The 19,880-nt window shown below is 43.5% G+C and overlaps 1 protein-coding gene and 2 non-coding genes across 3 annotated transcripts; 2 read left to right on the top strand and 1 right to left on the bottom strand.

Annotated features, from left to right (window-relative positions):
* Window positions 1-453: 453 nt before the first annotated feature.
* Window positions 454-526, bottom strand: TRNAR-ACG (transfer RNA arginine (anticodon ACG)). Its single transcript has one exon. It is a non-coding gene; the product is annotated as a tRNA-Arg (tRNA).
* A 1,060-nt stretch (window positions 527-1,586) lies between these two features.
* Window positions 1,587-1,658, top strand: TRNAW-CCA (transfer RNA tryptophan (anticodon CCA)). The gene has a single exon. It is a non-coding gene; the product is annotated as a tRNA-Trp (tRNA).
* Window positions 1,659-13,801: 12,143 nt separating this feature from the next.
* Window positions 13,802-14,639, top strand: LOC148224546 (gallinacin-10-like). The gene is made up of 2 exons (XM_088162551.1): window positions 13,802-13,942; window positions 14,503-14,639. Exons 1-2 carry the CDS (start codon window positions 13,885-13,887, stop codon window positions 14,637-14,639), a joined length of 195 nt encoding a protein of 64 aa, XP_088018677.1. The 5' UTR covers window positions 13,802-13,884.
* Window positions 14,640-19,880: the final 5,241 nt, after the last annotated feature.

Raw genomic sequence — 19,880 nt, 5'->3', positions numbered from 1 at the left:
GGTGGTGGAGGTGACAAGGCACAGCTGTCTTCCTGAGGTCCTTAACATTCCAGGCTTCTTTTCCATCTCTCCAACATCACCATCACAGGAACATCATTTTATGACATCACTGCTGTGAGCAGGGCACTGCTCCCACACAGAACTTGGCAAGGCACTGACAGAGGGCATCAGGACCAGTGTGAACCTTGGAGGGGGGACTGGGGATCAGGGCACACGAGGTGCCAGGACATCCTGGGAGTGCTGGCTCTGTCCTGGCTGTGGAACAGCACTTTGGAGGTACCTGAATTCTGCTCTGGGATTTGCTGTGGTGGCCTGGCTCTGGTGTGAGCCCCAGCCCTGCCCGTTTTGGGGTGTGGGACAGGACATGAGGAGCTTGAGGCAGGATGGATGATGGGCAGGAGAAGGAAGGTGCTCACAAAGGGAGCAGGAGGAAAGTCCCTGGGCTAAAAGTGTTGAGCCAGGCAGGAGTCGAACCTGCAATCTCCTGATCCGTAGTCAGGCGCGTTGTCCATTGCGCCACTGGCCCTGTCCCCTGGCCATGCCCGTGTCCCTGCCAGGCTGGGCTGTCCTTCCTTGTGTGGAGCAGCCTCTGCTCCCAGCACAGACACCAAACCACACCCAGTTCAGCATCCAGCAGTGAAGGGTCCCCTGGATCACCAAGCCCTGACCCCAAGCCCCTCAGTGGCTGCTCCTGGCGCTTTGCTTTGCCTTTGGATTGAGCTCAGCTGCTGTGTGTGTGTGTCCTGCTGCAGGGACACGTCTGGGAGACAGAGGTGAAACTAAAGTCAAGATAAATTATGTTCCTCAGTGCCCACTTGGCCATTGAGGAAGAATATGTATCATCCCAGGGTGTTCTGCCCTTGGGAAGTCCATGATCCCTGTCTCTAGTCATCATCACATTCTTCCTGCAGTTCAAGAACATTCCTTTCATAATTATCACCTGGCCTCTGTGGTGGGGTGAACCAGACTCTTCTTTTTTACTCTTTTCTTGAAAAGACTCCTCATAGGGTTCATCAGGAACTTCTCTCTGTTTCCATCATCTTACACTGAATCATTGTCCTTAAACACTCCAGAGGTCCCCTGGACTGACTGCACCACCCCATGCTGGTCCTCCATGGAAATATCACATGGAGATAAGTCCATATCTCCCAGGAGTGACTGAGCCTGCAGTTGTGAAGCTTTTTCCACTTTTCAGAGAAAGCCTTCACTCTCTTCAGCTTCCTCATGAGGCAAAGAGCACCAGACACCCACCACACCTATGACCTGTGACCTGGGAATCATGGGTTTGATATCCATGAATCTTGAATGAATGAGTGAATGGAGCCTCTGTCCCCAGGGAGATGCTGGGCCACCATTTCTCCTGTCCCTCTGGAGACACCACATCCAGGACTCTATTTTCTCCTTGGAGAGGCTCCGCATTTTTGGCCTTCTTCCTCTGAAGTATCTCATTTAGAGCCCTCTTAGTTTAATAAGGTAAGGCAGGCAAAGATGGTGACACTCCTCTGCCAGGTGAAACAAAATTCCCATCCCCTCAAAGAATGCCCCAAATTTCAGGATGATGTCTGAGCAGAGAGTGCCCCATCCCTGACCTCGTGGCGCAATGGCAGCGCGTCTGACTCCAGATCAGAAGGCTGTGTGTTCAAATCACACCGGGGTCAGGATGCCCCCTCTGAGGGCATGTGAGATGTGCATCTCCCAGACATTCCCTTTTGCCCTCCCACTCTGTAGCTCTGGACCCCAAATCCCTGCTGAAGAGCAGTGGATGAGCCGTGGCAATGTGGTCTTTCCTTGCTGGATGAGTGTTCAAACTATCTTCAAAGTTTTATTTTTTCACAGTATAACTGCAGCTTCCCCTTATACTATGTTTGCAAAGCTGACAGGAATAGTGGGCACCCCAGATGTGACTTCATGTCTGGATATCAATTCTTCTGGTCCCAAAATCCCTTTGGAAGGGCAAGGACCTGTTAGGGCTGATAAAATCCCTTTGTATGTCCTTCCTCAGATTCAATAATCCCAATTTCTCCCTATCTCTCCGTGCATCCCCCATATCCAACTCCCTCACCACCTTGATGGCTCTCACTGAACTTGCTTTACTATGTCAGTGAGGTTTTTTTGTTGGTTCTGAAACACCTGGCTTTGGGGAGCCTAAACTGAGCCACCAGGATCTTTAACTCTCTGCTTAGTCTTTTCTCGATTCCCCATGGTGAGATGGACAGAGGGCATGGAGGGCTGGAAAAAAGGCTTGAATCTGTAGGAATGACCTTATATGAGTCATAATTAATAAAAAGTAGTTGAACTCCTTTAAGGAGTTCACTCTTTCAAGGAGAATTTAAAAATATATAAGCAGGAGACATACTGAGATAAGAAAACGGATCAACAAGAAAGACAAGAACCTAAGATCCCTTATCCCATAACTCCTGGAGTGCCACCAAAGGGTTGAGTGAGCAGGGATTTCCTCAAGATGTCGCTGCCTCACTGCTTTCAATGTCACAGAATCATCGAGGCTGGAAAACACCTCCAAGATCATTAAGTCCAATGCCCTTGTCTTCGGCTCTGTCTCCATAATGTGATTTTCAGTCCCTTTGATTTCTCAGAATGGAAAGAAACTCGGGCATTTCCTTTTGCAAATCTTCCACAGATAAAAAAGCCCCAAATAGTACAATTTTCAAGAGGCTGTTGTTGGTACAACTGACATTCTCTTGAAAGGGTATCTGGTAGGAAGCATTTTTCTTGTACACTTCTCATCAGAAGTATTTTCACTGCAGGCAGAGGGAACAGTTCTACATTTCATAAAAAATGCTGAGTTTACAAATATTCTCACTTTTTCTTAAGATTTCTGAAAGCATTTCTTTTTTTAAAGCAGGATTTGAGTTACAATCTAGGGAAGGTGTCTCTGCCCATGACAGGGGGGTTGGAACGAGAGGATCTTCAAGGTCCCCTTTCAAACCAAACCATTTGATGGTTCTGTGAAGAGCCTGGTGACGAGATTTAATCAAAGGGACACTTAAACAGAGAGTAGAATTGGATGTCTCCCATTCAAGGAAAGTTGTCATAAACTACTTAATAACCCAGATTATTTCATAATCTTGAGTCTCTCTGAACGTTTCCAGTTAAAATACTCTATCTTGCATCAAACAAGGAAATCTTTGAGGCCATATCAAATGGCGAAATGTGAGTGAGAAATGCTTAAAATATTCCATATTGCTGTAAATTCCTGTAAAAAGTGCTCTTTTCTATATAACTTTATTTTCCAGTGAAAATCCAGTTCTCAGGGAATTGTGATCAGCCCTATTGAGGTCTGTTACTCAGACTAGTTTACTCTGAATATTGACATAGAAGTAGCTTGACCAGAGGAGGATGTGAAACCTGAAAGCTGGGACAGTGTCACACAGTGAAAGATTGGGTTCAACTCCGGACTTTTTGTGTGTGGTGGAAATGTTTTTTCTGTAAAAACTTGAATTATGTTTTGTCAGGCAGCAAAGTTGTTTTGGTTTTTTTTTTTTGTTCTGTCTGTATAAGCAACAGCATCACTCTTGTGTCACCAGGCTTCCTTCTAGAATGATCCCATGACTGTTTTGGAAGCTGAAGTTTTGTTTTCATTTCTTTCCATGCTGTTGGCTCAAGTCTCAGTGTCCAAGTTGAGGACAAGGTCACATCTCCCTGTGAGTGACCAAGGAAAGTTTTTTTTTCTGCTGGACCTTCCTAAGGATAAAAATCACAGAAACACAGAATGGGGAAGGTTGGAAGGCACCTCTGGAGGTCATTTGGGCCAACATCCTTGCTCAAGCAAGCTCATCCTAAAAGATATTGCACAAAATATTTGTCCAGACAGTTCTGGAATATCTCCAATGAGGGAGATTCCACCCTCTCTGGGCAACCTGGAGGTCCTGTTTGTGGAGGGGGGCTCATTCCCTGCCAAAAAAAGATCTTTGTCCTCTTTATTCCCTCAGTACCTGAATCAATCAATGAAGTGGCTGCTGGAGAAGTGATGGAGGAATATATTAACGTTTAGATACCAGAATTTTTTCATGGGAAGGGTGGTCAGGAGTTGGAGGGGCTGCCCAGGGAGGTGGTGGAGTTTCCATCCCTGGAAGTGTCCATGAAATTACTGAATGTGGCACTCAGTGCTCTGGGCTGGTGACAAGGTGGGGATGGGGCACAGGTTGGACACAGTGGTCTGGGAGCTTTTTTCCCACCTAAATAATTCAGTGATTCTGTGATTCTAACAGACTTTGTGCCTCTCATTTTCTCTGGCCAAACCTGTCCCTGGTGCTCTCATCTCTTCGGGGTGCCAGGGCTGTGATTCTTCATGGGGTGCCCCAGTTTTCCATGAGGGGACGAATTTTTATAAATATCTTCAACAGTGGCATGGAAAAAAAAACCCAAAGAGTGGGATTTTGGCAATTTTATTTCAGGTGTTTAAATGCCACACCAACAGCAGGGAGCTTCATAAAATGGAGCAAGTGGGAAAATATATAACAGAAGTACATGGGGGTAATGGATTTAGGGGAAAATAACCCAGGTTGTGACAGTGGCTAATTTATTTCCCAATGTACATTTTGTTGACAGCATGTAGTTGATATTTATCTTTCTCTGCAATCAAGAGGCAGAAGGGCTTTCAGCTTCTACTCTGATATCTTTAAAATCAGCCCATAAACCTGTATGGGATGGATTATCAGCTAATAATCTTCAAGAGAGAAATATTTCCTTGGATTTATTTCAGGGAAAAACAACAATAAAAAAAGGCTCAAAGCAATTTCTTATCTCTATCTCTGTTACAGTCCCCAAGCCTGAAAATCGCCAAACTTCTTTGTCATCAGATTCCAGATCTTAAGTCATAATTAAATTCTTGTAAACTCTTTTTTTCTATTTTTCAGGTGTTTTGCCAGGTGTAGACCCAGGATGAACTCATGAGTGATTTTCAGGTTGCTGTCTTAGGAACTGGGTAAATATCAGAACAAATTCCAAGAAAACCTGGACAAAGCACAGGGACCACCCTTGTGAGCAGACACCAATGCTGGCAGTGAGATGTAATCAAGGGTAGATTTTTAAAATGAATAAATGTCTAAATGAATACAAGCCAGAGCTCATCCGTTTCTAGATACCCATCCTTCTAATTTCATTCCCTGCTCTATTACAGTCCATCAGCTCTTCAAAGCCCCAGAAGTGTGTTAGACACTTTTTATGCCTTATGTTTGCAGTGAAAAAGTCATGATGGGAATTTTTCCCAAGAAAGAAAAATGGCAAGATGAGGCTGGAGCAGATGGCCCTGCTCAGCACATAATTCCTCATGTCCCAAAATTGATAGAGAAATAGTACAGCTCTTAGACTTTTGGCATGGAAAATCAACCAAATTTCTTTCCTTTGCCTGAACTTTTCCCTGGGATTTTGTCCTTTATGTAACAGCAGAAGCTGTCTGCAAAGGGATTTGATCAAAATTCATCCAACAGCTTGGCTTCTTTCTTTCTTTCTTTCTTTCTTTCTTTCTTTCTTTCTTTCTTTCTTTCTTTTCTTTCTTTCTTTCTTTCTTTCTTTCTTTCTTTCTTTCTTTCTTTCTTTCTTTCTTTCTTTCTTTTCTTTCTTTCTTTCTTTCTTTCTTTCTTTCTTTCTTTCTTTCTTTCTTTCTTTCTTTCTTTCTTTCTTTCTTTCTTTCTTTCTTTCTTTCTTTCTTTCTTTCTTTCTTTCTTTCTTTCTTTCTTTCTTTTCTTTCTTTCTTTCTTTCTTTCTTTCTTTCTTTCTTTCTTTCTTTCTTTCTTTCTTTCTTTCTTTCTTTCTTTCTTTCTTTCTTTCTTTCTTTCTTTCTTTCTTTCTTTCTTTCTTTCTTTCTTTCTTTCTTTCTTTCTTCCTTCCTTCCTTCCTTCCTTCCTTCCTTCCTTCCTTCCTTCCTTCCTTCCTTCCTTCCTTCCTTCCTTCCTTCCTTCCTTCCTTCCTTCCTTCCTTCCTTCCTTCCTTCCTTCCTTCCTTCCTTCCTTCCTTCTGAGATTTTATATCTTATTCTTGTAACCAAAACTGTTCTTGCAACTAAATCACTGCACAAGACCTATGTCCTTTACATGGGAAAAATGGCTGATTAAATACAGAGCTGCTGTAATCTGAAAGGCCAATTAGTTTTTAGGGTAAAAGCCAGAGATTTCACTTACTTGTGGTATGATTGCAAAAGCTTGGGTCCAAATAATGTACCAGCAGAACTGCTGAGTGTCCTGGGGCAGGAGTGAGTGGAGGGGAAGGATGGAAGGAAAGGCTCTATCTACCCTCTCCTGTGAGAGCATCCATAAAAAAATGTCCCACCATGTACTGCCATGCCAGCAGTAAAACAGTGTAGGGACAGAGGTACAGGGCCTGGCTCTGTAATATCAGCTAAACTGGCTCAGTTTGGGCTCAGACCAAGTGTCACAAATCCATGGGGGCTGGTAGGGGCTAGGAACCACTCCCTGTGTATTGTGTTTTATTTTCTTTTTTATCTTTTTCCAGAGTTGGGATTAAAAGCTTGAGAGACGGTATTTTGTGTTTGGACTTAGATGTTTATTAGTTCTTATTTATGTTACAGTGAGTGCTACAGCATTTTTAGCTAGTAAGCTAAAAATGGCAAAATGGTGATGTATCTTTCTTTCTACAAGGCCTTTTAAAACCAAGCAGTTCAATTAAAAACAGACACCTAAATTATTTTTATTTTTAACCCAATAACCAAACACCCGTGACTTGCAATGAGGATTTTTCTATTCAATCAAACAAGATTCCACCTAGACCTGTGAGGAAGAAGGTGAAGAAGAAAGAAACCTCCACCCTAAAACCTCCATCTTGTTCTATATATTGCTATATTTTAAAATCTTAAAGTCTAAAATTTTACCACGTGATATCACACACTTCAAACTACACACCAGTGATCCTAGTTTTATCATTCAATCTTGGAAGATTTCTCCAAGGCCTCAGGTTAAAAGCAGTGCTTTCTTGAGAGTCAGTGCCTGTCAGCACAGAAAGTCTAAAATTCTCAGTTTCCAGGGTTCCAACACCTGGGGATAGTTTTAAGGAATTGAACAGTATGGATGTGGCCAGCCACCCTTGTTGCCTCAGAATCACAGAATGGTTTGGGATGGAAAGGACCTTTGCACCCACACCCACAAACCCAACCTCATTGGTCCTCTGGAGGGCTGGAGATGGGGGTAAAAGGTGAATTAAACTGTTTTATACCCCTAGCAAAAGTGTGGGAGTGAAAATGCACAGAAAGCTCTTGAGAAATGCAGCCCTTAATGCTGCTAGGAAGTCTTGGCCTTTCCAAAGGTCAGTTTCCTAGAAGTGTGTGGCTCATTACCCAGGAGGAATCTCATCCTTGAAGGAGGGGGCGAGGTGCTGCCGTTCAAGACGTGATTTCCCAGGAAAGTCATGCACAGGGGAGCAGGAGCTTTTTTGGCCGTGTATGGCTCTGTGCAGAGGAGGTTTGGGGTCACTGAAAATCCTCTTGAACATTTTGTAAACTTCAGCAGATGAGTCAGGATGGTTTATGCCATGTCAACATGCCTGTGAGGCAGGGCAATTAAAAATTAGCAGCTCTGTGGCTTCCCTGTTTTTTGAGGGATTCTTGCATGCTGGAATGTGCAGCTGCTGCAATGTCAGCCCTGCTCCCAGATGAGGTTGGGGCAAACCTCATCCCCCAGCATGGAGACCACTGTGGTGGAGAAAAAAATATCTGTAGATGGAGAGAGGAAACGAAAGAGATGAAATTAAAGGAGAGGCAGAAAGTATATGTATGTGGTGGTCCCAGAGGTTCATCTGATAGGTCACAGAATGGAATGTTTTGGGTTGGATGGGACCTTGAAGATCATCCAGTTCCATCCTATGCCATGGGCAGAGACACCTTCCACTATCCCAGGCTGCTCCAAAGCCCCATCCAGCCTGGCCTTGGACACTTCCAGGGATCCAGGGGCAGCCACAGCTTCTCTGGGCACCCTGTGCCAGGGCATGCCCACTGTCATGCTTATCTCAAGGACATATTTAAAGGACATCAGATATCAAGGAAATGCTCAGAGTTCTGTCTCTATGACTCCTGAGGAATAACATAGTCATCTGAAAAGTGCTTTCAATCTACAGAAGGTGTAGTTCCAGGAAAACACTAATTTCAGGAGAAAAAGTTTCAAGAAAAAAAATTGAAATTTAAACTAGAACCTTGGAAGTAAACAATTAGGTGATAAAGGAACAAGTGAAGAGCCAGACACTGCCACTGCTCATCCCCAGCAGATGTTGCCTATTGGGTGGGAGAAAGCAAATTCCACCCCCAGCTCAGGTCCCTGCATTACACAATGCCCTGGTTGGATCATCGGAAATTGGTGATGTACTTGATGATGTCATGGCTTGCATAACTGAGTTTTGTCCCTGATATTGACCTTTGAAGTTGAGGGCTGCTTTCCAGAGGGCTAGAAATGAGGTAACTAAGTAAATCAAAGTATCTAATTATTTCAGGTGACTCCTCCAGGTAGCTGGTTTTATCTGTTCTTTAGAAGTGTCCAAGGCCAGGTTGGACAGGGCTTGGAGCAACCTGGGATAGTGGAAGGTGTCCCTGCCCCAAGGCAGAGGGTGGAACTGGATGTTCTTTAAGGTCCATCCAACCCAAACCACCCCTTGATATGGTATTTCAAGCCATTTTTTATAATTGAATGCACACACTTTTTTGTTAGATTAGTTATACCTATGCTTTTAGTTATCCCTCACTGTGTGCCATCTGTACAAGTGGAGATCTGCAGTGGTTGACTCACAGAGTGAAATTCAGACATTCATAGTCAATGTGATTTTTCTTGGGGACAGTGGCACCAAAGCAGAGACAGGAATGAAACTGTGCAATTCCAAACTTTGATCAGGACACTGACTTGCGTAGAAGACAGATGTTTAGATCTCAAAATATATTATTAAATATCATTTATAGCAGAAGAAAGATTGCTAGCAGCAGGACAGAGGAATTCAAGACAACTGAGCCATGAGGAGGGGGAGAAGGACACTTGATGAGGCATCTTATTTGCAGCTGGTGCCAAACCAGACAAATATGAATAATTGTAATATGATTAGTTACAAATACAGTCTGGAAAGCTCCTGGGTTCGTAACAGTGTCTTTCTTTGGGTTCTGAGATGGCATCTTTTGACCATACCCATATTGTGCAATTCTTGGCTTCCAGTCCAAGGTGACCACACCAGACTGTCTGCTGGAATAGTTCCTAGCCAGGACTAATCATTGAAACAGCCCAGGAGTTTTTGGCAGAGGGCTTGCAGAGGACAAAACTGTTTTGATAATTGTTCTGATAATTGAATATAGAGGATGATGGGTTTTCAGTGGTCACATCCCAAATCACTGCTCACACTCTGCTACCTGAATTAGCTGCAGCTCAATAAATTGCAATGTGATCTTGGATGCAGCAGGCACAAGGGATTGGCTACTACAGATGAAAACAAGAAGGTCGATGTCATGCTGACCTGACTGATTATAGATATAAATATATAGGAATCTAAATATTGTGGCTGCAGCAGTAGCAGCTTTCTACCTAACAAGAACCAGTGGAGTTCCATGATTCTGTTTTTGATGGTGATGGTGCCAAAGGCAGCACAAGCTACCCAATACACCACAGGAGTAGACATTTCAATGATGCACAGAGGGAAGCATTTAGACCTTGCTCACTGTCTGATGGAGACACTTCTGGTGTTTTAGTTTGTCATCAACTGAACAATAACTCTTAAAAATTAAAACTTCTGTGTTATTCTGTAGGATACCATCCACACAGAAGTCTCAGGATTTTTCAGGAAAAGCAGCAGCACTAGGGCTGTGTGCCAGGTCAAGGAACTACTCATCAGGACCAGAGAAGTACCAGGCTCTTCTCCATAACCTACAGGAGATCCTGCCTTCCTCCTTCTTCTCAGACACTCATTATTATTCCTTCTCACCCTCCCCTCCACAGAGGAATTCCCATTTAGCTTAGAGGCACAGAGGACAGTACATTCTCCCAGCTGGTGTTCAGTACTGTCATTTAAATGTCTGTTTAATGTTGACTCAGTGTCTGGGTTGCAACATGAGGGCACAAGCAGTTGAGATCAAAGCAGCCAAGGGCAGGTAATAATTGACCAGGTTCCCAGACCTCAGCACAGGCACCATCCCTGAACCTTAAATGTACAGGGGCCTCTCTTTGTGCCCTTTCAGTGACACCAGAGAATGTCTCTCACACCGGGATTCATTAACTGATCTGATGTATTTTTCCTCATCTAAAAATTTTGGGATATTTCTTTAATAGGAGGCTTTTGTAGCTGTTGCCAAACGCAGTGAGGACTGGTGGAGAAGCAGAGATAAAACCTTCCCTGTGCACCCACTTAGCCCATGGGAAATGGCACAAACCACTCTAATGACAAGTGATGTGTGGGAATATTGTGTGCAAGAGCCGAGTGTATCTTTTAGAGGATGTCCACTAATAAATTTTCATGTATGAAGCAACCTTGGCCCTCATTTTCCCACTGTCATTGTGCCCTTAGCAGGATGATGCCAAAGGGGGAAAACATGGAATCACAGAATGGTTTGAGTTGGAAGGGAACTTAAAGACCATCCAGTTTCAACCCCCTGCCAAGGGCAGGGACACCTTCCACTAGCCCAGATTCCTCAAGCTTCATCCAGCCTGATTTTGAACAGTTCCAAGGATGTTCCACCTTCCATTAGACCAGGCTGTTCCAGATGGAGCAACCTGGGGCAGTGGAAGGTGTCCCTGCCCATGGCAGATGTGGAACTGAATGATCTTTAAGATCCCTTCCAGCCCAAATTATTCCATGATTCTGTGATTGTATAATAACGATTTGCACCATAGTTAGCAAAGCCAGGAGAATACTGGATTATGTTTCAGCATGCATTTGGTTTTAATGAAACATAAGCACATGACTTCCTAAATAACCATGTGCCTATGAGATTTTAAAGGCATATTTATAGTTACAATGGTAAAATGAAGTTTTGTCACCATCCAAATACATATACCCTATTTTAATCAACCTTTCTCAAAAGCCTAGTAGTTCTTAGACCTCTTTTCATTTGTCATTAGCTGATAAGTCACACTTAAGAGAAAATACTGAGGCAAACCCCTCCTATATAACTTCATGTATGGTGCTTGCTGTGACTTATAACGGGGGAAGTTTGTTACCCAAGAAGAGAACAAGAGAAGAAAAACCCCTGTCTTGCAGAAGACTGAGAAATCAACTAAAAATGCTGTTGCAAAGTTTTCCCCACTCAACATTTCAGATTTTCCTTTCAGTATCACCTTTGGAAAAGGGCTGCTGAGGCAAAATTCAGGAAAATTGAATTGCAAAGTCCCCCGAGCTCCTCTTTGCTTAGGGAGCTTGATTTCTCTGGGATAGGTACTTGCAGCTCCTTGAATTCCCAGCTCATGTGTGGAAGTTAATGTTCAACAGAGATCTCCAGGACTTCATCCTGGCCTGGGTACTGTGGGATACAGTTCCATGCACACACTTCCATATTCCAGCCCCAGGTCACTGCTGTGCTGCATGAATTGTTCTGCTCCTTGCCTGTTTTATACAAGTTTTTCCTGGTTTTAAGCAACCAGTTTGCACCTGTCTTTGTTTTTGTTAGAAGTCAAAGCCATGGAATTTTCCTCTTGCTCTGAACAACATTTTTGGGTTGCCTGTGCTAGCAGGGCTCAAAGTGTTGTTTACTTTCATAGAATCATGGAGTCCTTGAAGGGTTTGGGTTGGAAAGGACCTTAAAGCTCATCTCATTCCAACCCCCTGCCATGGGCAGGGACACCTTCCACTAGACCAGATTGTTCCAAGCCCTATCTTTGGTTGTTTCCAGGGGCACCCATCATCTCTCTGGGCAACCTGTGCCAGTGTTTTGCCACCCTCATTGTAAAAATCTTCTTCCCTATTTCCTAGAGGGCCATTCTCCTTCTGCAAGAAAAGAGGTTCTTCAGCAAAATCTGAGTGCTATGGGAATCCATATCAATTAAATTTAAGTGATTTAACTCTAATAATACATTGACTCTGTTCCAGAGGAGAGAAAGAGTAAAGCCATGGCAGTGAGTGGAGCTTATTCACATGACAAAATGTAATCACAACCTTCCCCACTGCCACACTCTGATTTTATTTGGGAAAAACATCCCTTCTCCCTGACATGAATGTCTTATGGACAAGTGCTTTCACTTGCTAACAACATTCCCACACTGTTCTGTCTGTGTGAAAGACAGGTGAGAGGAATTCACATTTCAGTGGGTCTTGAGAAAAACAAAAGGGTTTAATTTTTTGGTTTATTTATGCTGGTTTTGCAGGTCAGGCGTTTGCCTCTCTGCATCCCACGAAAGAGAAAAGTGAGGGGTGACAAATTAAATTTCTTCTCCATTAGAAATGGGGAAACCTGGAGAATTGCTGGCAAAGGAAAAGATCATTTTAAAGGCAAGGGTAAAAAAAAGAAAAAAAAAAAGAGGGACAAAAAAGGAGCACTTGGCATTTCTTGGTTAATTAGACTTTATGAGGGGAAGAGGGAAATCAGTGTTTATCTTGCTGTTACTTGCTACATAAACTCACCTTGTTGCCTCCCTCTGAGCTGCTCGAGCTGCCCCATTACCGTGCAAATTAAACATAAACCTCAGTAATGTTTTTATCCTTCGAACAATTCTTGGAACAAAAATGCCATTAACTCCGAGTTAAATATAATAAATGAGGTAATGAGGAAGCAAACCACTGAACCAGAATGTCAGAGGTAGGAACTGCAGAAACACCTGGGCTGTGACAGTGTTTAACCTGTTTATTAGCCCAGAATTTCATGAAAAAGAACCTTCCCTGCACTGATCTCCTTTTAAGAAAATTTAGAGCCAGGGGGATCATGCTCTGAAGTGAAGCCCCAGAGGATGTTGCCCTTCAAAGCATCATGTCAGACACGATTCTTGTGGAATCAGCCCGTTCTCCCAACATTTCGGGGCAATAAGGGGAAATATTTGGCATTGCATCACAAACTTGTGCATGTACATGAAGTGGTTTATTTCCTTTAAAAGAAAAGATATATTAGTGAGTGTTTGAACTGTTAACTCTTGAGATTTTAAATATGGATAAACTGGAACTGCATGCAAAGAGATCAGAATTTGTGCCTTAAGGCTGAAGGTAAAGCAGTGGGAATGATGTGGGATGAAATGCCAGGCTAGACGGGGCTTGGAGCAACCTGTTCCAGTGGAAGTGTCCCTGCACATGGCAAGAGCTTTGGGATGAGATGATCTTTAGGGTCCCTTCCAACCCAAACCATTCTGTGTGTCTTTGATACAAGTGAGGACTGAAGGAGAGCTTTGTGTCAGCCCCCCACAGTGGGTGAGGCTGTCCTGGTCCTGTTTAAAAAGTGACAAAGAACAGTTGCATCACCTCAGGTCTTTCCCAACGCTTTCCTCTGCCTTTGACATCATCCACCTGGCTACAAGGATGGGGAGATGGAGACAAAATGTTACATGAACTGCCAGTGAGTGACAAATCCAGGATCAAAGCTGGGTCCCCTCTCCAATTGTCACTGACTTCCAAGTCCCCCTCAACCTATCCTGGTGCCTGTGTTGGGAAGAGGTTTCCAAAAGCCATGAAAGTTGGTGCAGCTCAGTCAGGCTTGGCTGATGGTCAGATTATATAACTGACACATGAAGTGGAAATTCACCCTTGGGGGAATTGCAACACGTTCACTGGCACCTGTAGTGATAAGGGGGATAACCAGCCCCTCTCCAGAGAGTTCATGGTAGTTACTCATTGACTTTGTCACACTTGCACAACCCCACTGGCCCTATAAATATCGGGTGTCTGTCCCAGCCCTTCCTCAAGCCAGCTCCAGGCATCACTGGTCTTCCAGTCGCTCTGCAGGACCTCACAGTCCAGAAGCAAGTGACAGCCATGAAGATCCTCTACCTGCTCTTCGCTGTCTTCCTCCTCCTCTTCCAGGCTACTTCAGGTGAGAAGCAAAAATCCTATATAGACCAAAAGGGTTTGTCAGCAGAAGAGTGTTTGTTGTAAGGCTAGGGAGAGGCGAAAAAAAAATACAGCAACACAGGCTTTATCTAGAAAACAGAAGAAGTGGTTTATTGTAGGAATAGGCACATTTTTATAGACTGGTTCGCTGAACCAAAGATAGAATGACCTCACTGGTCCAAGGAAGGCAACACCTCTTGCAAACATGCTTTTACCAAAACATCACGTTCCTCAGGCGCTCCTCCTGTCCACAACACCAGGTGCTAAACTTTGTTATTAATCCTTTCCCTTCTATTTTCCTTTGAGCAGCTTGGGAAAACTCAAACTGCTGTTTCCCCTGGGTCTCACCATCATCCACAAGTGTTCACAGAGGGGGGAAAAGCCACCCTCAGCTGAAAGGCAGAACCTGATGCCACAGGGATGGCACCAGGAGCATCAGGATGCCACTCTTGCTAAGAAGGACAACACACGATTTGCTGGGCGTTCACCTCTCATCATTTCAGGCAGAAAGCTGAGGTTTGTAACTCCTGCCACTCCCCACAGGTTCTGCAGACCCTCTTTTTGCTGACACCGTCGAGTGCCGGACCCAGGGGAAATTCTGCCGTGCCGGGGCGTGCCCACCCACCTTCGCTGTCACCGGGACGTGCCACGGGGGGCTGCTCAACTGCTGCTCCAAGTGAGTGACAAAACACCCAGGGGCCTCACAGGGTCCCCTGCTTTACTGAATAACCCCACTGTTTCTTTGAATAACCAGCAAAACTTGCAGGGCAACTCTTGGTCAAACTTTCCAAGAATTCAGTTTTTTTTTCACCTTGCTTTGAATTTTTATGGGAAAAGAAAGGAAGTTTTTTTTCAATAAATTATTAGGAAAATGCTTCTCAGTGTTTAGGCACATCAGGGGAAATGTTTTATTGTCCCTCTTTCTTTATTTTAAAATTTACCTTGAAAATGTACATTTAAAGGGGGAAGAGTGTTCACAAACTCTGCTTCTCAGCTCTCCCTATCTCTCCTTCCTCCCATCACTGCCCAGCTCTTAGAAAGGTGAGGAGGAGTGAATTTGTCAGTGAGTGGAGCCTTGGGAGTACATTTCACTTTTGACCTTGGAAACCACTTTCTAACGATGTCTGGAGTTTCCCTGACAGCCAGATTTTGGGTTTTTTTCTTTCCTTAAGGTTTTGAACATGCTTTTGAGGAATGCTCTTCAGCTTAAAATAAAACATATTATCCTTAGCTACTTAATTCTTAGAATAACTTTGTTCTATTAATGGCCATGAGATGATCCCTGCCAGCTGCAGTGACAGTCACACCCCCCAAATTCAGTGCCAGATTAGGAGAGGTTCCTGTACCTTTGATGCAGAGGACTGGTGTGATGATATAATTCATCCCAGTCATGATGTGACTGGACAGACCTTGGCTCAAAACAAAGGGAGAGCTCAGATACATCATGTCTGAATTTTCCAGAACTCATTCTATGATTCCATTATTTATAGAATTTCCAGGTTTTAAAGGTTCCCAGAAATTGAATAAATATGATGAGATGGTTCTAGAAAAAAGTTTTATACATTTATTCAGCAAATGGGAATCCTCGGTGGTTTTAGGAAACCCAAATAATTCCAATAATAGAAGAGGTTTGTTGCTAGGAGAATAAAATGCTAAGGAATAAGATGCTAAGTATGCATTTGGGAATTCAGGAAAGTAAATGGAACAGAAGGAATCTGATATTAGATGATTTTCCAAAGGAGTGATGTGATCCCTCAGTTTCTGTGCCCACTCATCCTCCTTGGGAAGCAATTTTCACTGACAGCAAATGGACTGGTAGGAGCAGATGGAACACCTCCAACATCAGATTTCTGTCAGAACATCTGCTAGACCTGACCAAAAGAAAACTGAGCCTGGGAAAGGAACAAGACCTCTCGAGTTTGGTTTCAGGTGTAACTTTCCTACAGAACACTCTCCTTGGAAGAATGTACCTGATACTGATGGATGTCAGTGTTCAAGATTCAAGTTCTTATATTGGCTGTTTGATTTTCAGCTGAGCTGACCAATACAAGAATAGAAGTTAAAACCAGCAGGGTATTCTGAAGTACAATATAAATATTTTTTTCCAGCTCAGGTTGCTTAAAAACAAACATTTGAATTTAGACATGAAGAGCTTGATTCAGCAGGATACATTGAGATGTTTTATGGCATGTGAGGTGTCTTGGAGTGTTTAAATCATATCAATATATCTGGCTGTGTTAGCTCTAAGGGAAAACACTAATTTTCAAAAAAAATTATGTCTGGAGGCCAAGCAGATACTCCAGACCACTTCAGATGGCACTAGACTTGTGTGTTCAGTAATTGCATCAAATCCCTAATCTTTATCTTGGTGTAAACTGAATAGAAAATGTCATTACAAGTGGTCATTTAACTCATTTACCAGTGGCCACAGTTCTTATACACAGGTTATCTGCAGACCTGGACACCCAACACACACAGAGATACAGGTTTTTAAGCCTGCAGGCTGAACCCAGCCTGTAGGTTAATTTTGAAAGGTAATTAAACGGTATCGAGGCTTTTAGAGAATGAGTTGAGGTGGCAGCACAATAACAAAACCCTTTGTATCCTTGCAGGGTTTTGGCGGAGTAAGAAGAAAAGGCTTTCCTGGATCAGAGCCCTTGTACCAGCAGCATTTCCACTGCCTTGAGGAGCTGCTTTTCATGGATTCCTCCTCTATCTAAAGCCTCCTGCAAATGAGCATTAAAAGAAGCTTCCAGAGGGCATGTCCTGTTAGCACACCGCTTCTGGAGAGCTGGGTTTTTCCTCACTGAAGTCACTCCCTTTTTGCTTCTAATGCTTAAGCCACTTTGGCTCCTTGGCCACCTATTCCAGCCTACCTCACAGGGGTGTTTGGAGGTTCATGCAGCTCTTGGAGGATGTGAAGCAATATCTATATTATTATTTTATTCACACGTGAAAATAAAGGTCTTCTTAAACCAAAAGCCGTGATCTTTGTTGTTACTCACAGGAATTTCCTCTCTGGTTTGGACTCAAGGCTCAGAGTGGTGCAGTATTGTTTAAACAAGTGAGTCTGTGCAGTCTCACAAACCCTCAGGGGATTTGGGAAAGGGAATTTGAGAAAGGGAAAGGAAAAGAGCAACCAGTTTTAGTGATGGTAATAAAGTATTTAGGATGACAGGAAAGAAAGCTGAGTGGGAAGAACTGTACAGGCAACTCTTGACAGAGAATAATTGTATGACCATATGGTAGCCAATAAACACCTGCAGTATTTCAAATGTCATATAAAGTATAAAATAATATAAAGTAATATATAATATATAATATATAATATATAATATATAATATATAATACATAATACATAATACATAATACATAATACATAATACATAATACATAATACATAATACATAATAAATAATTAATATAGACTATAGACTATAGAATATAGAATATAGAATATAGAATATAGAATATAGAATACACAATATACAACATATAATATGTATGCATTAAAAAATATACACACACACATTTGAATTTATTAGCACAGTGATGGGGTCTGAACTATCCCTCCACAGAGATAAGATTTTGGGTGATGCATAGACTGGGTTTTAAAACATCAGACTTGTTCTCAACAAGAGTCACAAAATTCAATATTTAAAGATAAAGAGCACAATGGAACAAGGACATCTCACTGCCCCTAACCTGGTCATGTCCAGCTTACAAAACAGACATTGATGATCTGTTCTACATCCCTCAAGTTCTTTCTGTGTGCTGATTTTAGCTGGGATGGATTTAATTTACCCCCCAATATGAGTGGTGGTTTGGATTTGTGCTGGGAACAGTGCTGATAATTCTGGGATGTTTTTGTTATGGCTGAGCAGGACTCAGTCAAAGCCTTTTCTGCTCCTCACCCCATCAAGGAGAGGGTGGGGGGTGACAAGGGAGGGGACAGAGCCAGGACAGCTGGCCCCAGGTGGCTCAAGGGATATTCCAGACCATGTGGGGTCACGCTCAGCAATAAAACTTGCAGGAAGAACAAGGAAGGAAGGGACATTTGGAATGATGGAGTTTTTCTTCCCAAGTCACTGTTACATGTGGTGGATTCCTGCTCTCCTGGGTTTGGCTGGACACCTGCCTGCCCATGGGAAGTGGTGAATAAATTCCTGCTTTGCTTGCACAGCTTTTGTTTTAGCTATTTATGTCTCTATCTCAACCCACGAGTTTTTTCACTTGCACTCTTCTGATTTTCTCCCCATTCCACCAGGGCAGAAGTGAGCAAGGGCTGCCTGAAGCTGAATTTTCAGCTTGGATTAAACCACAACATTCTGAAGAAAATCTCTGATATTAAATCTGGGTAAATTCAGAACAGACTGAGCCTCAGATTTCCCTGCTGGCCCAATGAAACACATCTCTGGTGTATAAATCACAGAGGTGTTATTCCCAACGGGATTGTCTCCATTTCTGTCTCTGGATGCTGGACCTTATGTCCATCAAGGTCTGGCATTTCAGCCCAGGAGCCACCCTTAGTCCAGGATCTTTCTTCAATTGTGCCCAATTTCTATGGATCCCCTTGAGTGTCCATCTCACCTCTGCACTCCCCATGAGCCTGAGTGGAGCCTGGTCCTCATGTGAGGCAACTCCCACAGCTCTGCTCTGTGGGAGATCTGCAGGGATCTACAGGGATCTGCTTCTCCCATCCCAGTTCCCTGCCCTGTTTCTCTCCTGCAGTGACCACTGAGAGTTCTTCCCAAGAATTTCCTCATTCCATGTCTATTGAGAACTTGTCTCCTAGGACACCATTGGTGTTTTCCCTTGGACGGCTGGCAGTGCAGCAGCTGGAACCAAACTCTTTGATAGTGTTCAAGCTATGGGAGAAAAGAATTGTTTTGATTGGTATTCCCTTCCAAAGCTGATGCAGGACCTCAGAAAAAACTCATCATCCTTGATGACCTGAAGAACAGATCAGTTTTCAAAATGATGATGGGAACAAGGCTTTCCAAAAGTTTGCTATCAGTGACTTATCCCCCTCCCTGCTCTGCTCCATGGCCAGAACAGACTGGAGATGGTCCCATGATTGCCTTGGACAGGCACTTCAGTCATTAAGACTGGAGTTTCCCCACTGAAAATCAGTTTTATGCATGAGCAGCTTTTATTGAGTGCTCTGTCAAGGAGAAAGAACATCATGTACCCTCTGCCCACTGCAAACATTTGTCCCTCTCTCAGTCACCTGCTCCATACCCTTGACTTTGGGACAGGGGAATTCAACATCACTTCTCCCTTCTGCCTGTTTATTTACTGCTAGAAAATAGGAGATTGTCACTAAATTAATTCTCCCCTTCTAATCAGGCAGATTAGCTGCTCATCATTTGTAGTTAAGAGCAGGGAAACTCCTTCAGAGCCAAAGATATTTGCACTGGTTTTCCCACAGTCCCGAATACAGACCACAGATGGTGATTTCCCAAGGTGTAAAGGCAAATTTCCCAAGTTCCCTGAAGGATCAGCAAGCCAAACAGATGAATTTGCTCTTTCTGGGCGACAAAATGATTTTCCTTCAAAAGGACAGGTCTGATGCAAAATCCACCACTCACTGCTTGGCTTCCAGGTCAAATATTAACTCTAACAGACACCTCAAGATCAGAAGCTTCCTGTCAGTCTCCGCCTCAGTGTTTTCTCTGTTCTGGAGACTGTTTGGAGCATCTTTTCCTGGTCCTCAAGAAGAAGGAAGAAGTAGAGTGCCCTGCTCCAAGCTCCCTTTCCCTGGTGCCAAGCAGTCTCCAAGGGGGCTGTTATCAGCCCAGGTACACTTTTGTTTCCATGGAGGGAGCCTGCACCTGGCACAAGCATTGCTGCCACTCTCCAGCTGGGGAGGGAGTTGAGGAGGCTGGAGCCATTCCCCCTTCCCTTTCCCTCTCCCTGA

The sequence above is a fragment of the Sturnus vulgaris genome, chromosome 3, assembly GCF_052056855.1.
Source record: "Sturnus vulgaris isolate bStuVul1 chromosome 3, bStuVul1.hap1, whole genome shotgun sequence".
NCBI classification, from domain to species: Eukaryota; Metazoa; Chordata; class Aves; order Passeriformes; family Sturnidae; genus Sturnus; species Sturnus vulgaris.
Note: the sequence above shows the minus strand (reverse complement) of the source record. Positions and strands in the feature narration are given on the sequence as shown.

What these genes read in the sequence shown, in the direction of transcription:
- LOC148224546 (XM_088162551.1), top strand. Translation starts at nt 13,885, where the DNA reads ATGAAGATCCTCTACCTGCTCTTCGCTGTCTTCCTCCTCCTCTTCCAG. An exon ending in CCTCTTCCAGGCTACTTCAG is followed by an intron (nt 13,943 to 14,502) that starts GTGAGAAGCAAA and finishes CACTCCCCACAG; the next exon opens with GTTCTGCAGACCCTCTTTTT.